Here is a 20,489-nt window from a genome sequence, read left to right on the forward strand (position 1 = left end):
ATGTAGTCATGAGAAATGGAGGGAAAGTCATGCAACTTTTGTCGCATGAGATCTCTCTCGCACACATCAAACCACTGATGGCTCCTCAAAAATGTGATCTATTAGGGAAGAGAGACACTAATAACTGTATGCGATAGGAAACTATTTGCTAATCAGGGTAAGGTCATGCGGTATGGAGCTTTTAAAACATTACTTATGGACAGTATTTTTGCTGCTTAAACTCCTTTTACAGAATGTCCATTCTTCTCAAATGTAGCTTTTAATCCACTTGGTTTCAGATCGGCCTTGCATACCTCCCCTTCTCTATTCTCTTTCTGTGGGTCTCCAAATTTATTTTCGTAGAAAAGTGCAGATGTTGCTGGACAATAACCAAGAAGTAAACATACATGGGAGCAGAGGCCATCAATGCCATCAGAGGGCAGCGATAGAGAGGCAATTAAAGGTTACTGTTGAAATGAAAGGCAATATTTTTTTTCTTTTTCTTTTTTGGTAAATGTCTAATTTTCATTTATGTGAAATCAAAAGCCTCTTAAATTCTTTAGGGTTTTTTTGTACAAATATGACCTTTGATGTTATTCTAAATGCTTTTATTTCCCTTACTGCTCTATTTTAGTATGTGGGTTTTTTTGTTTTTGGTAAGCCCTGTGCAGCTCTAGGTCGGCCAAGTGTGCATATGTTGAATATCCTTTATCTTGCAACAGAAGCAAAATTGTGGCATTTCTCCTTGGATGCTTGTGGCCCTAACATCATGGCTTTCAAAGTGTGAAGTGGCCCTCTTAAAAGAGGCTCCAACTCAGTGGTAGCCAATGTGGTGCCCTCCCAGATGATGTTGGACTCCAGTTTCCATCATCCCTGACCATACTGGCTGAGGACTGGGCCCAGTTCAAGGTATTACTATTGGTAAATAAAGCCCTTAACAGCTTGGGACCAGTTGACTTGTGGGATTATCTTACCCCATATGCGCCCACTTGACCACTTTTATATGTGGGACTGGCACTGTACAGGTGCCACATGATACTTGTGTTGCTCTTGAAAAAAATATTATTTTATGGTGGCAGCACTACACTTTGGAACTTCCTGCCTACTGACATCAGGCAGGTGCATTTGCTGTATTCTTTTCAGCGCCTGTTTAAAACATTTATGTTTAGGCAAACATACCCAAACATGGAAGTGTTGATGTGTTTTAATCTCTCTTTAGTTTATTGCTGTTTTAATAGTCTTTTAAATGTTTTTAATGACTTGTAATGGTAATGTTAATATTTCTTGTAAACTGCTTAGAGGTTTTCTTACAGTCGAGTGGCATATAAACAACATCTGGAGGACCTCACATTGGCTACCCCAGCTCTAACTGTAGCTGTTTAGAGTTGCAAGATCCTCTTTGCCCCATCTTTGATTTGTACCATCATTTGATTTCAGGTGGAAGCTGTGTGTACCTATATGGTGTGGTGCTGCTGAGGAATAGTTGGCAAATTCATCAGCCTTCTGTTTCCTTATAGATCTTAAAGCCCTGCACATTAATTAATCTCTCCCTGTCTGTCCTCATGCCCATAAATACATATCTCTTTCTGTATTTATTTGCTTGAAAAGACTCCTTACAGGAACAGTTGAGAGCCTCCTTCCCTAAACCTGTAGAGAAGCCTTCCTCAGCGTGGGGCCCTCCAGATATTATTGGACTCCAGCTTCCAGCAAGGCTAATGGCCAGTGATGATGGGAGTTGGGAGTCCACCAATATCAGGAGGGAACTGGATTGACTGCCCCTGCTATAAAGTAATATGTCATCCTAGGCTATATTTTCAACTATTTTGCTAATATTAAATTGTATTGGGACAATAACATATTTTGTAAAGTCACACATTAGAAAAGTCTTTTCATGTTTAATCAGAAAATTGGCACATAATTGGTGTATGGTTTTAATTGAAAGAGGTCATAAAATATATACCAATTTTTCCGTAGTTAAGAATTCAAAATGCATTTTGCCTTGAGGGAAAGCTAATGCTTTGCCTCCTATTTCCCTTGTATTTGAGAGAATAGTATGGCATAAATTTTAAAACTACAAATACTGTTTATATAGCATCATCCATATACATGGTTCCTTAATTAGCAAAGTAAGCAAAAAGACATTCAGGAGCCTACCGTGTAAATTTTGACATTGGGAGACCACAGAGGAAGAGGAAGAAAGGTGGCGGTAAAAATAATGTGATAAATATCCACAAGTTCCATTAAAAATGCTTTGCCGTTCCTGTGGTTGAGTTGAGGACTAAAATCTGAAATACGGGTTTTGCGTTTGACCAGTATTTGAATGTATTATTTCAGATGATGAAATAATACTGGACTCCCTCTTCATAGGAAGAAGCACACTTTATTTATTTATTTAAAAATTGCCCCTACTTTTTGGGCGTAAGATCTTGAATACAGCTTACAAGACAAATGTTACAAGCAACACTATTAAAATAAAACATTGCCTCCAAAATCCACAATTGAGCAGAATCCCTCACTAGGAATTAACAGTAATAAAGGCAACATAATTAAATAATTCAAATTAACGCCTAAGTGCCTGGCAGAAAAGAATTAATTGTGCTAGTTCTGTTGGTGCCTGTAGAATTTTTCCAGGGAAGGAGCTCCACAGCTGGGGTGTCATGGCAGAGATAGCTGTGTTTCTGGTACCCACCTTTGTCACCTTCACATGCAGAATGGGCACTCTTAGAAGATGGGGCACCTTCACAGAACATCTTAATTGCCAGGCAAATTCATACATGTTTTGAGTCCCCCTCGGCCGCTTACAGAACCTGAAGAATGTTCTCTACTTGTTCTGGCCGCTGGTGAGTGAGAGACATTTGGCACTAGTTTACCTATTGCCTTTCCCCACAGGTGGAGAATTAGTTGCCATGTGTCAAGCATCCCCAGAACAGCAGCAGTACCTAGCTCAGGGTCACCAACACAGTGTCCACAGGCACCAGTGTGCTTCCTAGTACCTCATATGGTTTCCACAAAACGTCTCAGAAAGTATCCCCTCAAAAATTCACAATGCATGTTTGCACTGGGTCAGTCTCTCTCTCCTATGTTAAACACAGCTCCTTAAACATGCAGGTAGTTTCATTGCATGCTTGGATTAGACACCTGAGGTGCAAAAAGCTTCTTCCTTTGGATGAGCATGGCAATAGCTGATGTAACTACCTTTCCCCCATTGATTTGGGGGTGTGCCCGTAGCATTTTGTGGCCCTGTCTCTTTCTCTGCTCTTTTAGATATGGCAGACATTTTCTATTATGCCACACCCCCACAGCAGCCATTTTGTGACTGGTGCCCACAGCACTTTTTCAAAATTCCAAATGTGCCCACTGACTCTGAAAGATTGGAAACCTCTGTCCTAACTCTTTCAAAGCATCAGAATCCATTTAACTCTGGGAGCAGTGGACAGTTTCAGAGCAGCAGTGCCTTGCTTACTCGGGTAATTGCTTCCAAAGCCAGTGAGGTACTGTGCCTTGAAACATCTATGCATTGTTGCCCAGATAGAAGCTTGGTATGTCACAGCTTCTCTCCCAGAATTTGTGGGAGGAAGCAAGGGATAAGCTGGTCTGACTTGCTTTTCTGTCCTTCACTGTCTGTTCTGAAGACTCTGTTTACTTCTTCAGGAGTACCTCCTACCAGCAACCATAACAGGCAAGGGAGGACAGAGCCTTCAGGGTTCTAAAACAGGTGGGAGGAGACCCAAATATAGGGGTTCACTCTATAGGAGGATAATGTGTAAATCAACTCAATGTATGATTTGAAAAGCTGAAGTTTAGAATTTTTACTCAGGCTTCAGTTACCTGTTGAGGTATTTATTTTGATCAGTAGCTTTCATAATCTAGAAAATGACTTGTTACTTTCCAAATGTACCTTTTGTATAATGGGCAGATGGCATTAATCCCATGCTAACTCCGTATGATCAGAACTACTGCCTTCCTTGACCCTAAGCTACACGTGGGGAAAATTTACCCTCATTTCTTCTACCTCATTTCTTCCCTTTTCCTTCCACTGGATTTAATTATACAAGTATTTTAAATGCATCTTTAAAAAACTCAGACAAGTTTATCTTCATTTTGTTAATTACAAACAATGTAGTCTTCTTAACCATTCCAAAGCTGGATGCTTTGAGATAACCTTAGAAGAGCCCTGTTGGATCAGGCTGATGGTCTATCTTGTCTAACATCCTGTTGTTACAGTGGCCAACCTGATGCCTGTGGGAAGCCCACAAGCAGGACCTGATGCTTCACAGAAGTAATTCATAAATCATGATAGATTGCAGATTTGAAAGTATCCAAGGTTATGGCACACAGGAATTACAGAGTTGGATCCAAAGGGTTACTAGTGTCTGGGAAGTGGCTTGCAAAGGACAGGATTTTTGGTTTCTGTTGACTTCCCCGCTCACAATGTCAGGATGCTACACAATACCTCCATGCTATTGTTGACCCTCAGGAACAGGTTCTTGGGGCTACAGTGCGGAGGTGGCAGCATAAAATCCCCTGGATGGGAGTCCAGTCTCTGTTAGGACCCATCTCGTAATATTGATTAGAATGTGGATGCAAAAAATAAATCTGATAGAAGACAGCTGAGGCAGTACCATATTGGTTCATGCTTGACCCTACAGCAGGGGTGGGGAACTGGTGGCTCTCTAGATGTTGTTGGACTCCATTTCCCATTGGCCGCAGCTGGCATGGCCAGTGTTCAAGGGTTGTAGTCCAGCAACATCAGAGAGGGGGCCACAAGTTAGCTGCCCTTGGTTTAGATTATAATTTGCTTCTTGCAGAATCACAGAGATTTTGTTGGTTTCCTGAGGGCAGAAGTGAAGGCTTCCACTGGAAACAATGGGAAGGAAATAAATGGTATTGAGCTACACCAGTTCTAGGGCTGGTGTAGCTCAATCTCTGGTTTGAGAGAGTGTCAGAATTGGGAAGATATTGGAATGTTTGAATCGAAGCCTTTCCCTGGTTTTCCCCTGGCATGCTCTCAAGTTGGCCCACTGTGCTCCGTTTCTGAACTCTGCTCTCAGTAGGGCCATGGCTGCAGAGGTTTTGTGGCAGCGGATAGGGAAACTCCGACATTGGATATCCCTCTCTAAGCTCAGAGCTCTCCAGCCTCTGGCTGCTTATGGTCCATAGGACTGCAGGTCCCATCTTAATTGATGCTTAATTTAACTCGACTTTCACTGTTGAAATGTCAAGTACAATACTGGCTGATTTTTCACTTGATCATGTTTTACTTCTATCTTTTTCTGAAACTTGTGGTTTCTGATTTGTAGGTTGATCTCCTATCAAGAGTTTTTGGCATTTGAGTCTGTGTTGTGCACACCAGATGCAATGTTCATTGTTGCCTTTCAATTGTTCGACAAGAGTGGCAATGGCGAAGTGACCTTTGGTAAGAGCATTAAAGCTTCTTAAGGCAGTAGGGAAAGGCAGGAAAGATAGTTCTGGCTTGTATCTCAGAAATCTCCCTCAAAATACAAGGATTGTGGGATAAACTGTGTAGATCCTAGTAGTTTTCTCTTAACAATTGTTTCCTTTTCTTCAAATATTTGGCTGCTGCACACACACACAAAACCCTTATGCAATCACAAAGTGTGATTACTCTGGCTCATTGCATAATCAGTGCCTGAGCATTCCTAAAACAGTTATTGCCAATCTTGTTTTGTTCCAGCCTAGCCTAGTTAGAATTCTTTATGAGACAGACTTGGGTATCTGTGCACATTTTCAGGGTAAACATTGTACCCTTTTGGGGAATGTAATGGCTCTTTTCTGTTATTGCCTGTAGCTAATATGGAAATAAAATTGAGCTGGATTTCTTCCCTGGAGGGGGGGGGATACCTGTTCTTTGGCACTATTCATAGCCATTGTTCCCCCCCCTCAAGCTATTCCTTTGATCCAAGCCAATCAGGGAACACATAGCAAATATTATGACATCAGAGGATAAATATGGGTGAGATAAAGCAATGTTTTATTGGACTCAGGTGATCCTGATCATTCAGGAAAGCTTTGTTTCTCCATTAAGCACTTGCACACTAATTAGAGGAGGGGAGGGATTAAGCTGTACATCATCATGCTGCTGATTGCTTTCTTTAAACTGTCGGTTTTCAAGCACTCCGCCAGTTTAAAGGAGGCAATCTCTAGTGCGATCCCTCCCTCCCTTCCTTGGTCAATCAATTTGCAAGCATTTTGCCAGAAGGGGGTGAGGGATTGCAGTGTGTATAATTTCCTTTTAACTTGCAAAGAGCTTGCAGATTGACAGCTTAAAGGAGGCACAGTGCAATACTCCACTGTAGCCAAGAGCTGCAGGGCCATGTGCCCAAACGCCCACGTTCACAACCCCTGCATTGTGCAAATGTGCACCCAGCTCCATGGTTGACAGCACCCAGAACCTGTATCATACAGAGGTGTCATTGAACTAGTCTGAAAGCAGTGAGCTTTGGCATGGGAGAAGAGCCAGAGAGTGACTGGGTGGGGTGGGATGGCACTGAAAAGGGTGTGTGGATGAGGAGAGCAGCTGGTGCACCATGAAATGAAAGGCTTCCTTCCATTGCTGACTGACCTTGTACCAGTGGAAGTTAGTCAAGCTTGCAGGCAGACAAGAGAGAGACCTAGGTGGAACATGGAGGGAACCATGACGTTTTTTAATAAGTCAGAAAACATAGGGTGGTGTTCAGTGCTATCCTACACAGAGTAGACCCATTGAAGTTAATGGATATGACTGACAGGTTCATTAATTTCATTGGGTCTACTTAGCTGAATACAACTCATACTAATTAGAGATGCGCAAGTGAAGACATAAGAGGTTTTGCAGCTTATTTCTCTGTTTTGGAAGAATATGTACAGATTTTTACTTACCATTTTTATCCTACCCTTTTACTCCAAGGAGTTCCGGGTGGCATGCTATTCCATTTTGATCATCACAACCACCTTTGTGGGGTTTGTTAGTCTTGATAGCTTGTGCTGAAGGCCGCTCAAGTGAGTTCTGTCACTGTTGGTTCTAAGTACAGTGCTTGATCCCACTGCATGACTCTGGCTAATGTATATCATACTAACTTGTGCTTGTCTGTGCAAGAGAAAGCAGAACTTCACTTCTAGAACTAGTTCACAAATTACTTCTCTACTTACTTCTTTCGGATGCAGAAAAGTGAGGCAGGCAAAAACAAAATAGAAGAAACAAAAAGGGACCTCTCCAAAAGCAGTTCAGTGGATCAGTCATCTCTGACATTGTGGAGTTACTTGTCTCCTATCTATTTTTTAACCTGTTTTCCTATGTAGGGTAGTGTTTTAACAAAGCTAACCCTCAAATGTCTTTGCTCCTGGATACACTTTACCTAAGTGAAAGGTGTTGCTTTGAAGTTGCTGAGTCATGGAAATATTTCAGAATCATGTGAAATCTCTAGGCGGATATCGTACAGCAGGGCCCCGCTTTACGGCGCTTCGTTTTACAGCGATTCACTAATGCAGCGGCTTTCAATTAGGGAAAGTCCCTTCATTAAGGTGCTTGTTCCGTTTTTACGGTGGTTTTTTTCTGTCGCGCGCCATTTTGATGTCATTTTCGCACAACGCGTCCCATTATCGTCAATGGGTTTTGCTTTATGGCGATTTGCGCTTTATGGCGGGGATCTGGAACGGAACCCGCCGTATGAGCGGGGCCCTACTGTAATGATAAACATGTATACTTGATAACATATTGAATGTGGGTGGTTTTGATAAGCCTATAATGTTGTTAAGTTAATAGTACTATTATTCAAAAGAATAAACTTTCCAGTAAAACACTGCAGTTTGGATGTATGGTCACATACAATATATATTGGCTGATATTTTCAGAACATTTTGCACCAGTTTTTGGAGGAGGTGTTGAGGGATTCATGAGCCATTGCCATCCTCCTCCATTACCAAAAAGGAAACTGTAAAACTTGAGGAAAAATCCCGTACCACCACGGGTTTTGTGCCTGCCTATGGACAGTTTTGATGGGGGTCAATAGAATCCTGTTCCCCTCTCTCTTTCCCCTTGATACTCACACACAACATACCAGAGCATTATGGGGCATGGGAGGTCTGTGTGCACCTTCCTTATATCCATCCATCTCCTCTTGTCTGCACACTGCAAGTCACTTTTGCTCTGGAGATTCAACAAATTCCCTTTAAACTCAAGGAAAATGTGTTGTCATAGTTCTGGTGTCAAGTATGCTGACTTGTCTACATTCATTTCTTTTTCAGTTAAGCTTTCTAAAGAAAAAAAAATCCTGATAATTTACTCGATAATTTGTCTGATTCAATTATAGTGGTTTTTCTGCAGTTACAGGTATTTGTATGGGTTTCAGATTTCTCTTTCTTATTATCTGGCATTGAATTACATGCCTACAGTCTCAGTTATGCCTAAGAAATAAGAGTGTCTCATTAGTTGGAATTAACGTAGTGGAACTATTCTTATTCTCTTCTGGAAATGAACATTGATGTAAAAAAAAAATCAAGGATAAAAATATTTACATATTGAAATTCCTAAAATAGGTATTTTTGAGGCAGATTTTGTTTTGGTGTATTGCCAAAATAGGAAATGGGGGAAAAAAAACCCTGAAGGGTATTCTTCACCCTTGCCTCCCTCTCTTCTCCCCTTTCCTCCCAGCCTTCTGAGTTGATGTGATGGTAACCAGCTGGATGGCCTTCTCTGTTGCGGCATCTACCTTGGAACATCTTACCCAGAGAGGCTTGGCTGACTACCTGCATTTTTGGCCTTAGGAGGCTGATCAAGGCTTTCCTTTTTGGGGGTCTTTTTCTCTTTTGAAGGCTTTTCCTGGAACTGACTGTTTGTATGATCTTCTGCTCCTCTGTTTCTGATTTTATTTTTACATTGTATTATTTTGTTACGTTTTTTGGCTAGGAAGCGGGGTAGATGTAAATAAATTTAATCAGCCAGCAGGTAGATGTTTAAAGAACTCAACAGATTTTCTTAATTGGCTGGCAGTCTCATATAAGAATTAGAAATGTAGGGAGCTTCCCTGTACTGAGACCACTGGTCCATCTAGCTCAATATTTTCTACCCTGACTGGCAGCAGCTCTCCAGGATTTTAGACATTCTCGCCCCTACCGGAAGATGCTGGTGATTGAACCTGGGACCTTTTGCATACAAAGCAGATGCTCTACCATTGAGCTATGGCCTGTGACGGATTCACAGATATTCTGAGGATAGTGAACCTTCTTTACAGTCCAGCCGTACTGTGTTGTTTTTACAGGCAGGTAGTAGACCTGTTGAGATGTTGTACTAGACAAAACTCAGCAAGGGTTTCAGACTCTCTCCTCTCATCCTTCTCCAACCCCTCCCCACAAGAGGAGAGTAACGTTGATTCAGGCTATACTCCATTTGAATGCATAATATCGCTACCACAGTAGTTCACAAACATTTTCCCCCCTGGACCATGGGTCATGGCAGGCCACTGAATGATTTTCTCTTGATTAGGAATTGTAATGCACTGTGCATGCACACTCCTAGCTTCTTCCCCTCTTCATTTCTGCTTCCTTCATTCCCATGCATTGACTCTCCACTCCTTTCAAGTGCCTCTTTTCCCTGTTTGGGGCCTTCTCCCCATCTTGCTTCCAAGCACAGCTTTATTCCATTGAGGAAGGCAGAACCTCCTCCTCTGTCACTTCCATGGACTACCTGAATGGAGTTCGTGGACCACATTTTGGAACCCTGCTCTTAACACCAACTGCATACTCAGAAGGGTCAGATGTAATGCAGCCTAGTTCAGATGTTATATGGTCCTTACACGAAAAGAGAAGTGAATACATCCTTCTGAGACACTTACCAAGTTTGAGATTTCTTACTAGTAAGAGTACAATCCTAATCCTATTTACCTGGGAGTAACCCCACTGAATTCATTAGGACTTGCATCTGAGTAGACAGGGTTAGGAATTCACTGAAAATTTCTGAACATGTCCAATACTTCATACTTCAAAATATCTTAAACATTGGTATGATTGGATGTGTTAGCCCTCTTCAGGTGTTCAGTATGACTCCATGAAATGGGATCTTAGTGCATGAGCAAATTAACCCCATTCCCATTACATTGACATGCATATTGGTCACCCACAGTTGACCCATGATTGGCATTGGTCCAGAAGGGGCCCTACATATGTATAGACATGTGCACTTAGGTCTTCCTCTTATGGGGATGCAAGCTCTTATAGACACTGATAATGTATTGACAATGAGTATGACCAACACATGCACCAGCTTCTAGAGATGGGTGGACTAGTGTGTATGAGAACCCTTTCACATGTTCATGCTGAATTCCTGAAGAGGGCTTCTCTGTAGTTAAGATATTCCCTATCAGAGTCATATTTTGGGCAATGATCTGAAATAGTTAACAAATTTTCTTTGATGATAATGACACAGTTCTTATACCTGTCTTCAATAGTTGCATTCACACTTGTGTGAATGTAATAATCAAGTCTCAATCACACAGTGAATAGTCTATGAAATATTATGGTATACTGTGAATACAGGTATTCATTGCCTTTCAATGAGGTCTTAATTTGATGCGTTGTAGAATCAAGGAACACAGCACTGATTTTTATATCAGCATGCAAAGCACCAGGTATTTCTAATAAAGGAAATAAATTGCTTCTTAATTAAAACTGAATAAGGCAAAATCATGGATCTTGAGGATCTACATAGTATTAATATACAAGTAGTATTAAAATCTATTCTATACAAAATGTGTTTTCACTCTAGAAGAATAAATGGCTAACTTAAAATTTTAAAAAGTGTTTCTCTGTTTGATCAGCTCTTCTTGAAGTATGGTTTTTATTTTCTGATAGAAGGATTTTAAGCAAGATTGGTCCCCCCCCCCTTTTATTAACTTTATTATTTTTGTTTCTTTTCAAAGAAAATGTAAAAGAAATATTTGGGCAGACCATTATTCACCATCACATCCCTTTTAATTGGGACTGCGAATTCATTCGATTGCACTTTGGGCATAATAGGAAGAAGCACCTGTCATACTCCGAGTTCACTCAGTTTTTGCAGGTCAGTTATTTATATTTTCCTGTATCATAATGATTGGTTCTTTCTCTTGTGCTCAACAATCAGTCTGAAATTGAAATACAACCCAGTTCTTTACTCACAAAGGCTCTTGCATTTTAAACTTTAATATAAGCAAAAAGCTATTCTCTTGGTCAATACACTATGAATGACCCCCTTATGGATATATGCACCTTGCAGACGAAGATTGTGGATTGTAGAAGAGCCACTAAGGAAGATGAAAGTCAAAATGCATTCAGCATTTTTCATTGCAATAACTGAACTTTCAGCAATCAAACATGGCATTATTTGACATCTATGTTGTATCCAATTTGTATTGAGTTGCTTTTGGAAAACTACATGAGAGATTGTTAGAACAACTTACTTTTAAGATCATTAATATTTTTTTAAAAAATTCATTGATTTTATAGGCTTTATTTATCTGTTATTGTTTGTTTGTAATGGATATTGCATTAAAGTGAGTTGATTGGATTAGATTGGTGTGCCTCATATAATCAACCATTTGTGAGGATAGTATTTTCTCTTGTGCTATATTAATGTTCTTGATCTTGGTATAAATGGATATGGATTGTGCCAAATGACTGGCTAATCGAAATACAACTGTGGCTACCTTCACAGTGTCAGTCTCTTTAAACAATATAGCTATAAGAGCTGTTCTGCAGGTTTTTCAATCCATCCTACAATATCATGGCAAGAATAAAGTAGCTTTCTGACACCTAAATGCTTTGCAATGGTTGGTCTGTCATAATGTGAAAAATTAACATGGTGGCACACAGACTGGTGACTCATTCTTGCAATGACTGATTTTTCTCAAGGTTGGCTTGCCGTATGCATATTTGGTTAATCCAAAAACACACACCTGTCTCAAAGGAAGAAAAAGCCCCCTAAGTAATTTGCAAACCATCTCTTGGCTTGGGACAACTCAGAAAAATCTTGGGTTGTGCTGCTGCTATGCTTGAATTAATGGATAGAACAACACTTAGAAAAAATTCTGTGCCAAGATATAGCTGAGTTCTGCAGTCTGTATAAATTAAGAGAGTTTGCGAATGCTTGCTATTTTTCCATAGTTTATTCAGCAATCAGCTGACTTCTTCAGATTCTGACCACTGTAAATTCTACTAGATATATGCTGTTTGCTGGCTTCTGAGACTTTACTAGATTGCCACAGCCAGTCTTCTCCTCCACAAGGAGCAGCACCTTGTATTAAAATTGAAAAAGGTAAGCCTGGGAGTCTTATCTGAGGCAGTCCCGTTTTGAGTCAGTGGGTTGTATCCACCAAAGTCATCCCATTAGTGCAAGGACTTCTGCCTGTGCAATGGGACTTCAGCCCCTTTTCTTCTCCCTTTGTGCCCCCATGCTCTGGAGGTTCCTCCAACCCTATGGAGCAGATTTGACCCTGAGGGGGGTGCGTAGGGAGAGGAAATCCCATGGAGGAGAGAAAAGTCCTTGTGCTAACAGGAGGACTTTGCTGGATCCAAGCCAATCAGTATTGATTGATAGCCTTGTGTGCTGCACACAGAGTATAGGCTCAGTACGGATTGAGAACTCAATATGGACTCGCTTTCTTCCAGCTGCTTGCAGCAGTAGCTTTCCAAGGGTGCAGGGCAAATCATTGATCTGCACTGAGTACTTCTGCTTTTTATTTTAGTATGCATCAGTGGCCAAAGGCTGGGTTCTGTGCATTAGTGTGATGAGTATTTAGAACAAAACTCTCAATATGTAATTTCTTGTAATGTTATTTCAGGAGCTGCAGTCAGAACATGCCCGGCAAGCCTTTGCACTGAAAGACAAAAACAAAACGGGTTTGATTACTGGCCTGGATTTCAGCAACATCATGGTCACTATCCGTCCACACATGCTCACTCCTTTTGTGGAGGAAAACTTGGTCTCCGTAAGTATCAAGAAACAACCAATTCAGGTTACTTTTTGAGATTTGATACTCAGATTCTCAAGTACTGGGAATTTTGGGCCATCCATTGCTGAGACAAGATTTTGTGACCCCACAAGGATTTTCCTAGCAGGGCTACCATAAAAATATTAATAATGATGAATTAATACGTAGAAGAAATAACCATTTTTCTAGCAGTTGGTGGAAGCTTAGATTCGAAATCTTGTCTGCAGAAACTAGATTGTTAAATGGTGTAGTCTTCAACTTTCTCTGCCCCGGGATCTACTTTTAGCCCAAATACGTGTTACAGGACCCACTTCTTAATTTTTTACTATGTTTGTGTGATGGTAGTCCTGCTGTTGCAACCCGTGTGTGTGTGTGTGAGTGAGTGCATGAGAGTGCGTGAGAGTGAGTGAGTGAGAGAGAGAGTGTGCTTGGAGCCTATGAATCAAGGTTAGGATTTTAGTTGAATTCTTGTTACCCAGTTCTTTGTTATTCAATAATTTGGAATATCTGACCATTTATATTCCCTATTATCTTCTTATCAGAGGGGTTTCCCAAGGAAATAATTTCCTTTAAACTTCTTTTCTTATATTTTGAGATTCTCCATGCTATTCACATAAATATACTGCATAATGCCAACTTCCAATCCTTCTCTTGTCCCCTCCCCCCTGTAACTTTTCCAGGAATTTAAATTTATAGAAAGTTTTTTTTTCCCTAGGCTGCAGGTGGATCTATTTCGCACCAAGTCAGCTTTTCTTATTTCAATGCTTTTAATGCCTTGCTGAACAACATGGAGCTTGTTCAAAAGATATACAGCCTCATCGCAGGTGCTAGAAGAGATGTTGAAGTTACAAAAGGTAACAGCATTGTAAGCCATTGACTCTGAGATTACTGAAGCTGGATACCATATATTGGGGAAGATTTGGCCCCTGGGTAGGAGCCATAGCTCTATGGTTGAGCATCTGATTGGCACACAGAAGTTCCATATTCAATCTTCAGGTGTAAGGATCACATAGGTGATGGGGAAACACCTCTGCTGAAACTGGGGGAGCCGTTGCTAATTGGCCTGACCTGATATAAGGCAGGTATAGTATCTATGTCTTAAAGCACCTGTGTGAGCAAGCTTTTCCACACATGCATCCCTTTTATATCCCCTCCACTGAAGTGAATGGGGAAAACTTTGCAGGCTGCAGAGCTTCATATGGGCATCAGAACTTCTTCTGCACCTGCAAAAGATTGTTGATTTAAGGAAACAGTCCATGATCCAGCAAAGTCATTTGGAAATTTAAACACTGTCTTTTGACTACAAGAATCCCTATGGCGGCTGCTTATAACTTCATTAAAACAAACACAAACCATGCAATAAATCCAACAGTAAAAATACAGAGAAACTGAAAGTTAAAAACCAGAGCAATGCTAAACCCGTAGGCACAAGGAGTGGATTAAAACATCCCAAATGCCTGGTGAAATAAAAATGCCTTTAACCATTTACCTACACTTCCTTTGCCAAGATATGTAGGTGTGTCTGTGCGTAAACAAGGCTGTTCCAATTTTGGGTTGTAAGTCAATCTCAAACGTGAGAAGGAAGGAAGGTACCAATGGAGAAGCAAGGAAAGGAGACCTCTCTAAGGCACAAAATTTTATTTACGAGACCCAACAGGTTTCAAATAAAATCTTCCTTGGGGTGTTGGAAAAGCACTGTACTCTCCAGTTATTATTCTGCATAGTGATTTTATTTGAAATGCATTGGGCCTAATAACATTTCATGTACCCAGAAACTTCCTCCCTTTGTTCATGTGCAAGACATTTTCAATCAACTATGATTTGAGCAAATAAAATAAAGGTTGCAAGACTCTGTACACTAGTACATGTACACAATTCAATGTGCTGGTTATGACCTATAAAGCCCTATATGGCTTAGGTCCAGGCTATCTGGCAGACCGTATCTCCCTGTATGAGCCTGCCTGGGCCCTGAGATCTTCAGGAGAGGCCCTTTTCTCAGTCCCCACATCTACACAAGTATGTTTAGTGGGGACGCAAGTTAGGGCCTTTTCGGTGGCTGCCCCTAGGCTCTGGAATTCCCTTCCTAGGGAGGCAAGAATGGCCCCCTCCTTGCATTCCTTCCGTCAGCAGGTAAAGACTTTTTTATTCCAACAGGCCTTTGGAGCTGAAGGTTGCTAAGGTCAGAGCTCGAAGAGGGTGCTGCATTGTTATTGTTTAATTGTACTATTTTAAACTGAGGTGATTTATTAAGTGTATGTTTGAACGGTTTTAATTGCAAATAGTTTATTCTATTTAATTTAGACTATTGTATGTTTTTAATCCAAGATCCTCCGTGGTGCAGAGTGGTAAGCGGTGGTAACGCAGCCGAAGCTCTGCTCATGGCCGGAGTTCGATTCCAACGGAAGGAGGAAGTCGAATCTCCGGTAAAAGGGGTCTAGGTCCACTCAGCCTTCCATCCATCCGTAGTCGGTAAAATGAGTACCTGGCATACGCTGGGGAGTAAAGAAAGGCCGGGGAAGGAACTGGCAATCCCACCCCATATATACGGTCTGCCTAGTAAACGTCACAAGACGTCACCCTAAGAGTCGGAAACGACTCGCACTATAAGTGCGGGGACACCTTTACCTTTATGTTCTTAATTATATGTACTTTTATCTGGAAGCCGCCTTGAGTTCCAATTTGGAAAATGGGGCGGGGTAATAATAACAATAACAACAACAACAATAATAATACATGTTCTACTGGACAGTTGCTGCCTTAGAACTAAGGGATACAACACTTACGTGAGGCTGGGCTTTTTAAATACAGTCATACCTCAGTTAACAAACATTTCAGGAAAGAAGCTTCTTTTAAACAAAGTCTGTTTTTTGGTGCGGTGTGTGAGGGCACACACTTGGAGATAGTCAGAATGTGGCTCCTTGTCTACTGGATTGCAGCTGCTGCATTCACGCGTGGCTGGAATGGCACTCCTTGCCAGGTGGTGTAGGCACCTCCCCAGTAAATAGGGCTTCAGACGCCCTGGAAGTACTGTGTCCTGTTGATGTGACCCCTCGAGTATAGGGAAGGCCGGCAGAGAGAGAGAGAGAGACCAAGCACAGGGTAGTGGTGGTGGCTGCCCCTTGACTGCCTGCTCGAATGTACGGAGAGGAAAACTGTGCTCAAAGCTTTAGATTGCTATAGCAAGATGCTACATAATAAAAGAAAAAAAGGCAAGGCAGACATCTCTGGATGCATTTTGGAAGAAGCCTTCAAGTGGTACGTGCAAGGCTTACCTGACCTGTTTCTTTCATTTCAGACATGCGTGTTGTTAGTTTTGAATAAAAAGTTTGCTGAAATATGTTGAACTGCTCTTCTTTTTTGTGAAGTAGGAATGTCTCTATTCTTTTCCTGTTATTCCTACCTCTGGTACCAAAGTTTCTGTTAAAGAAATAATGTCCAGGAACGCATGTACTTCGTTAACTGTGTGGTATTACTGTATGTAGTAAGGCTGATCTGTAAAAGATCCAGGTGGGCTGCCTTCTTTGTAATATTCTAGTAACTCTAAATATAACTAGATGAGGATTGATAAAAGTGTTTCCCTTGGCATGTAGTCCTATAAGTCAGGGTTTAGTTCTTTTTTTCTTTTCAATGGTAAGATCTAGTCCTGGGACTTGCAGAGCAGTACTGTAAATGATAGTGCCTCTGACTATATGCAGAAGGTCTTTCTCTTCCTGCTGAAGACTCACCATCCCTCTGTGATTAGGAGAAGGATTTCCAGGGCAGAGTTATGTGGTGGAGTTTCAAGACTTCTCATATTGAAGAGATTTTGCTTTCACTGGTCCGAACAAGGTGCAGACTTGGTTCCATTCTGTGCGTCTGGCTGCCATTCTATAGCAGATTGGATTCTTGTTGGTGCTTATTTGACTCTGGTCTTTGGACTTTGCTCCCTTAATTTTATCCCAAATGGTAGGTTGGGTATTAAAAGGTCCAATGAGTTATGCATAATTGGTTATCTCCCTTTTCTTAAACAACAGAGGAGTTTTCGCAGTCTGCAATCAAATTTGGACAAGTTACACCTCTGGAAATCGATATTCTTTATCGGCTGTCCGACTTGTACAATGTTACAGGGTAATCTTAACTTTTTGTAACCCTTCGTATTCATGTTTTTAAATGGTTGTCCTTAGATGGAGGTTTTTTAAAAAATAATACAATTGTGGGATGGAAGTTATATGCATACAGCGTGGTATCAAGATGGTGTATGTGCCACTCAGGATATATTTACAATGTAACGTGGGACCAGGGACCACCTAGGCCTCTATCTGTGTACTCATACACCTGGCTACCACTGTTCTTTCCCTTGATTTTGAGGGGAAAGTTTTACGGGGACTGAACATAAGTTCAGGATCACTCACTGCTCTGTATACATGGAGGAGTGCAATCCCAACATTCTACCTTGTGTGCTGGTTTGTCCAGCCAGCAGTTGTGTTGAGGTGGCTCTATGACTATCTAGTCCTAAAGACAGAAGTCAGGTTCACCTCTGTTCTTTTTTACTACAATGTATACCTTGGAACAAGACCTATATCGGGGTGGAGAGTCTGTGGTTCTTTTAATGTTGTTGGACTTCAACTCCCATCAGCCCCAGCCACCATAGCCCAATGGTCTGGGATAATGGAAGTTGTAGTCCACAATATCAAGAGAGCCACAGGTTCCCCATCCCTGACTGATACCTTTTGACATTATCCTCAGGGCAAGTGACCCAGGTGACTGCCAAGGGCACTGTGCCGGGGATAGCAGTGTGCCTCATGGGCTTCCTACTTGACTATCCTACTGTCCACAGTTCATATGGCATGAATGAATACAGCTTTAGAGGCCCTGACATACAAATATATTGTCTTGCACAACGATAAAAGCATACATGCATTCATATATCAAAATTGAACATGGGGGGGATGCCAAAGACTCCACACACCTGGGACATTGTTAGGCCTAGGGCCAGTCCTGTTTCTCTTTTTGATCTGTCCACTAAAAGCCTAATAAGTAAAAAAAAAGATTACCCTATTGTGATCCTGTTGACTATACTTAATAAAAAGTTATGTTAGTGTAGCAATGATGCACATGAGATCCAAATGGAAGTATTTGCTTTAATTGGGCACCTGTGCTTCAAATGTTCAGGTCTTGATATATGCTCATGGAGCATTGAGTGACAGGGACTACTATTTAAGATAGATCGATGTCTTTATGTTGGGATGTTCCACGTAGCATGTAGAAAAGCCCTGTGATACATGCAAAGCATTCCCCAAATCAGAGAGGAGAATGCAGCAGAAACTTGCAGCACAGGCAAACCTTGATGTCACCCTGGAGCCCCATCGAATTTTAGCTTATGGCCATTGCAGAGAAAGTCACTGTGTGAGAGCTTGTGTCAGGTTGAGAGAGCGGGAGTGGTGTAGTGCTTGGAAAGTTGCATTATAACCGGGGAGACCTGTTTCAGATCCCCACTGAACCATGAAACTCACTGGGTGATGTTGGTGCAGTCATTGCACAGCCTAATCTATGAGGGTTTCTGTGTAAGAATGAAATGGAGAGTAGAACCACGTGTGCTGTCTTGAGTTCCTGGAGGAAAGGCAGGATATACATGTAGTTAACCTGTGGTTAACAATCAAGATATGAGCAAGCCTTTTGCTCATTCAAGTTCACTTTTCACTTGAGCTGCAGTTAAACTAGGTAACCTCTAAGTAACCATACTTTCCTGTTTTCATGAGAATCGGAGAAAATACGTGTTTAAACAAGCCAGGATATTAAGCCAACTTCAAACCATGATTTCATATCCCAGCTTGTTCTGAAGCTACTAACCATAGCTTCCCAGTTAGAATTAAACAAGAAACTGTGGTTAATTGTTGACTACCTGGTTTGTTTGCTTATGCTATAATGGAGCTATATGGTCATGGTGGGGGGCAAAAGCTTATTTATATTTCATCTTTGTAGGCTGAGCTGTGATTGTCTGAAATGTAGTTGATGGATTTGGTTGCTATTAAGGCCACATTCACACTGTACATTTATTCCACTATTATTCCACTTTAAACTGTCATGGTTTCCCCCAGAGTCCTGGGAAGTGTAGTTTGTGAAGGGTGCTGAGAGTTGCTAGGAGAGCCCTATTCTCACACAGCTACAATTCCCTGAGCAGTTTAACAGTCAGTCCTTTTCCCCAGAGAACTCTGGGAATTGCCGGCCTGTAAGGGGACTATGGCTTTCCTAACAACTCTCAGTATCTCTCACAAACTACAATGTACAGTGTGAATGTGGCCTAAGTTTTAACAGTGATCTCTTTTCCCTGGTCTTAATTGCAGGCGCTTAACGCTGGCAGACATTGAGAGAATAGCGCCCTTGGCTGAAGGAGCATTGCCTTACAACCTGGCAGAACTTCAGAGGCAGGTAGGTACCTTCAAGAAATATGAAAACTACCCAACCCCAGTAAATGTGCAGAGTTCGTGAAAGCTAAGACTTCTGAGATTAGAATTTTAAAAATCTTTCCTATCGAAAGACTTGCATGAAATCCCGTGTTTTTGTTTGTTTGGTTCATGGGAACAAGAATGTATTGCGGGGGTTTTCGGAGCTTTTCCCTCTTACAAAGACTGCCCCTGCTGAGCCATCGAAATAATAAATAAAATAAATAATAAAATTTTATTTGTTAGTCGCCCATCTGTCCGAGTCAACGGACACTCTGGGCGACGTACAGCAGTTCAAATTACAATATAAAAACAATATATTTATTTTATTTATTTATTTTTTAAAACTTATATACAAATCAACAGATCACAACAACAACATCAATTTATCTAAACCATCTTTCAATTAGTACACCATAAAACTAATCCACCCCAGAAATCCCATAGGCCTGCCTGAATAGCCAGGTCTTTAAGGCTCGGCGAAAACCCATCAGGGAGGGGGCATGTCGAAGGTCAAAAGGAAGCGAGTTCCAGAGGGTGGGGGCCACAATCGAAAATGCCCTCTCTCTGGTCCGCACCAGCCTAGCTGTTTTCACCGGTGGGACCGAGAGAAGGTCTTGTGAGGCTGATCTTGTTTGGCGGCATAATTGGTGATACTGGAGGCGTTCCTTCAGATAAACTGGGCCGAAACCGTATAGGGTTTTAAAGGTCAATACCAACACCTTGAATTGGGCCCGGTAAACAACTGGTAACCAGTGTAGATCTACCAACACTAGGGTGATATGATCCCGGCGACGGCTCTGCTTTATCAAGCGTGTCGCCGCATTCTGTACCAGCTGCAATTTCCGGACCGTTTTCAAGGGTAACCCCACATAGAGCGCATTACAGTAGTCTAAATGAGAGGAGACCAGGGCATGTATCACTCGTGGGAGCAGATGTACAGGAAGGTAGGGTCGCAGCCTTTGTATCAGATGTAGTTGATACCAAGCTGCCCGGCTCACTGCCGAGACCTGAGCCTCCATGGACAGCTGGGAGTCAAGAATGACCCCTAGGCTGCGGACCTGGTCCTTCAGGGGTAATCTTACCCCATTGAGCACCAAGGTTAAATCTCCCAACCTTCTCTTAT

The 20,489-nt window shown here is 41.6% G+C and overlaps 1 protein-coding gene across 1 annotated transcript in view; it reads left to right on the top strand.

The window, feature by feature from the left end:
• Positions 1 to 20,489, top strand: part of SLC25A12 (solute carrier family 25 member 12) — an 89,280-nt gene that overhangs the window by 19,125 nt on the left and 49,666 nt on the right. Inside the window, exons 4-9 of the mRNA XM_061608498.1 lie at positions 5,280 to 5,395; positions 10,893 to 11,032; positions 12,792 to 12,938; positions 13,657 to 13,795; positions 16,955 to 17,048; positions 19,265 to 19,349. Coding sequence (XP_061464482.1) covers positions 5,280 to 5,395; positions 10,893 to 11,032; positions 12,792 to 12,938; positions 13,657 to 13,795; positions 16,955 to 17,048; positions 19,265 to 19,349 — 721 coding nt within the window. The remainder of the gene's footprint in view (positions 1 to 5,279; positions 5,396 to 10,892; positions 11,033 to 12,791; positions 12,939 to 13,656; positions 13,796 to 16,954; positions 17,049 to 19,264; positions 19,350 to 20,489) is intronic.

The sequence above is a fragment of the Rhineura floridana genome, chromosome 2, assembly GCF_030035675.1.
Source record: "Rhineura floridana isolate rRhiFlo1 chromosome 2, rRhiFlo1.hap2, whole genome shotgun sequence".
NCBI lineage: Eukaryota > Metazoa > Chordata > Lepidosauria > Squamata > Rhineuridae > Rhineura > Rhineura floridana.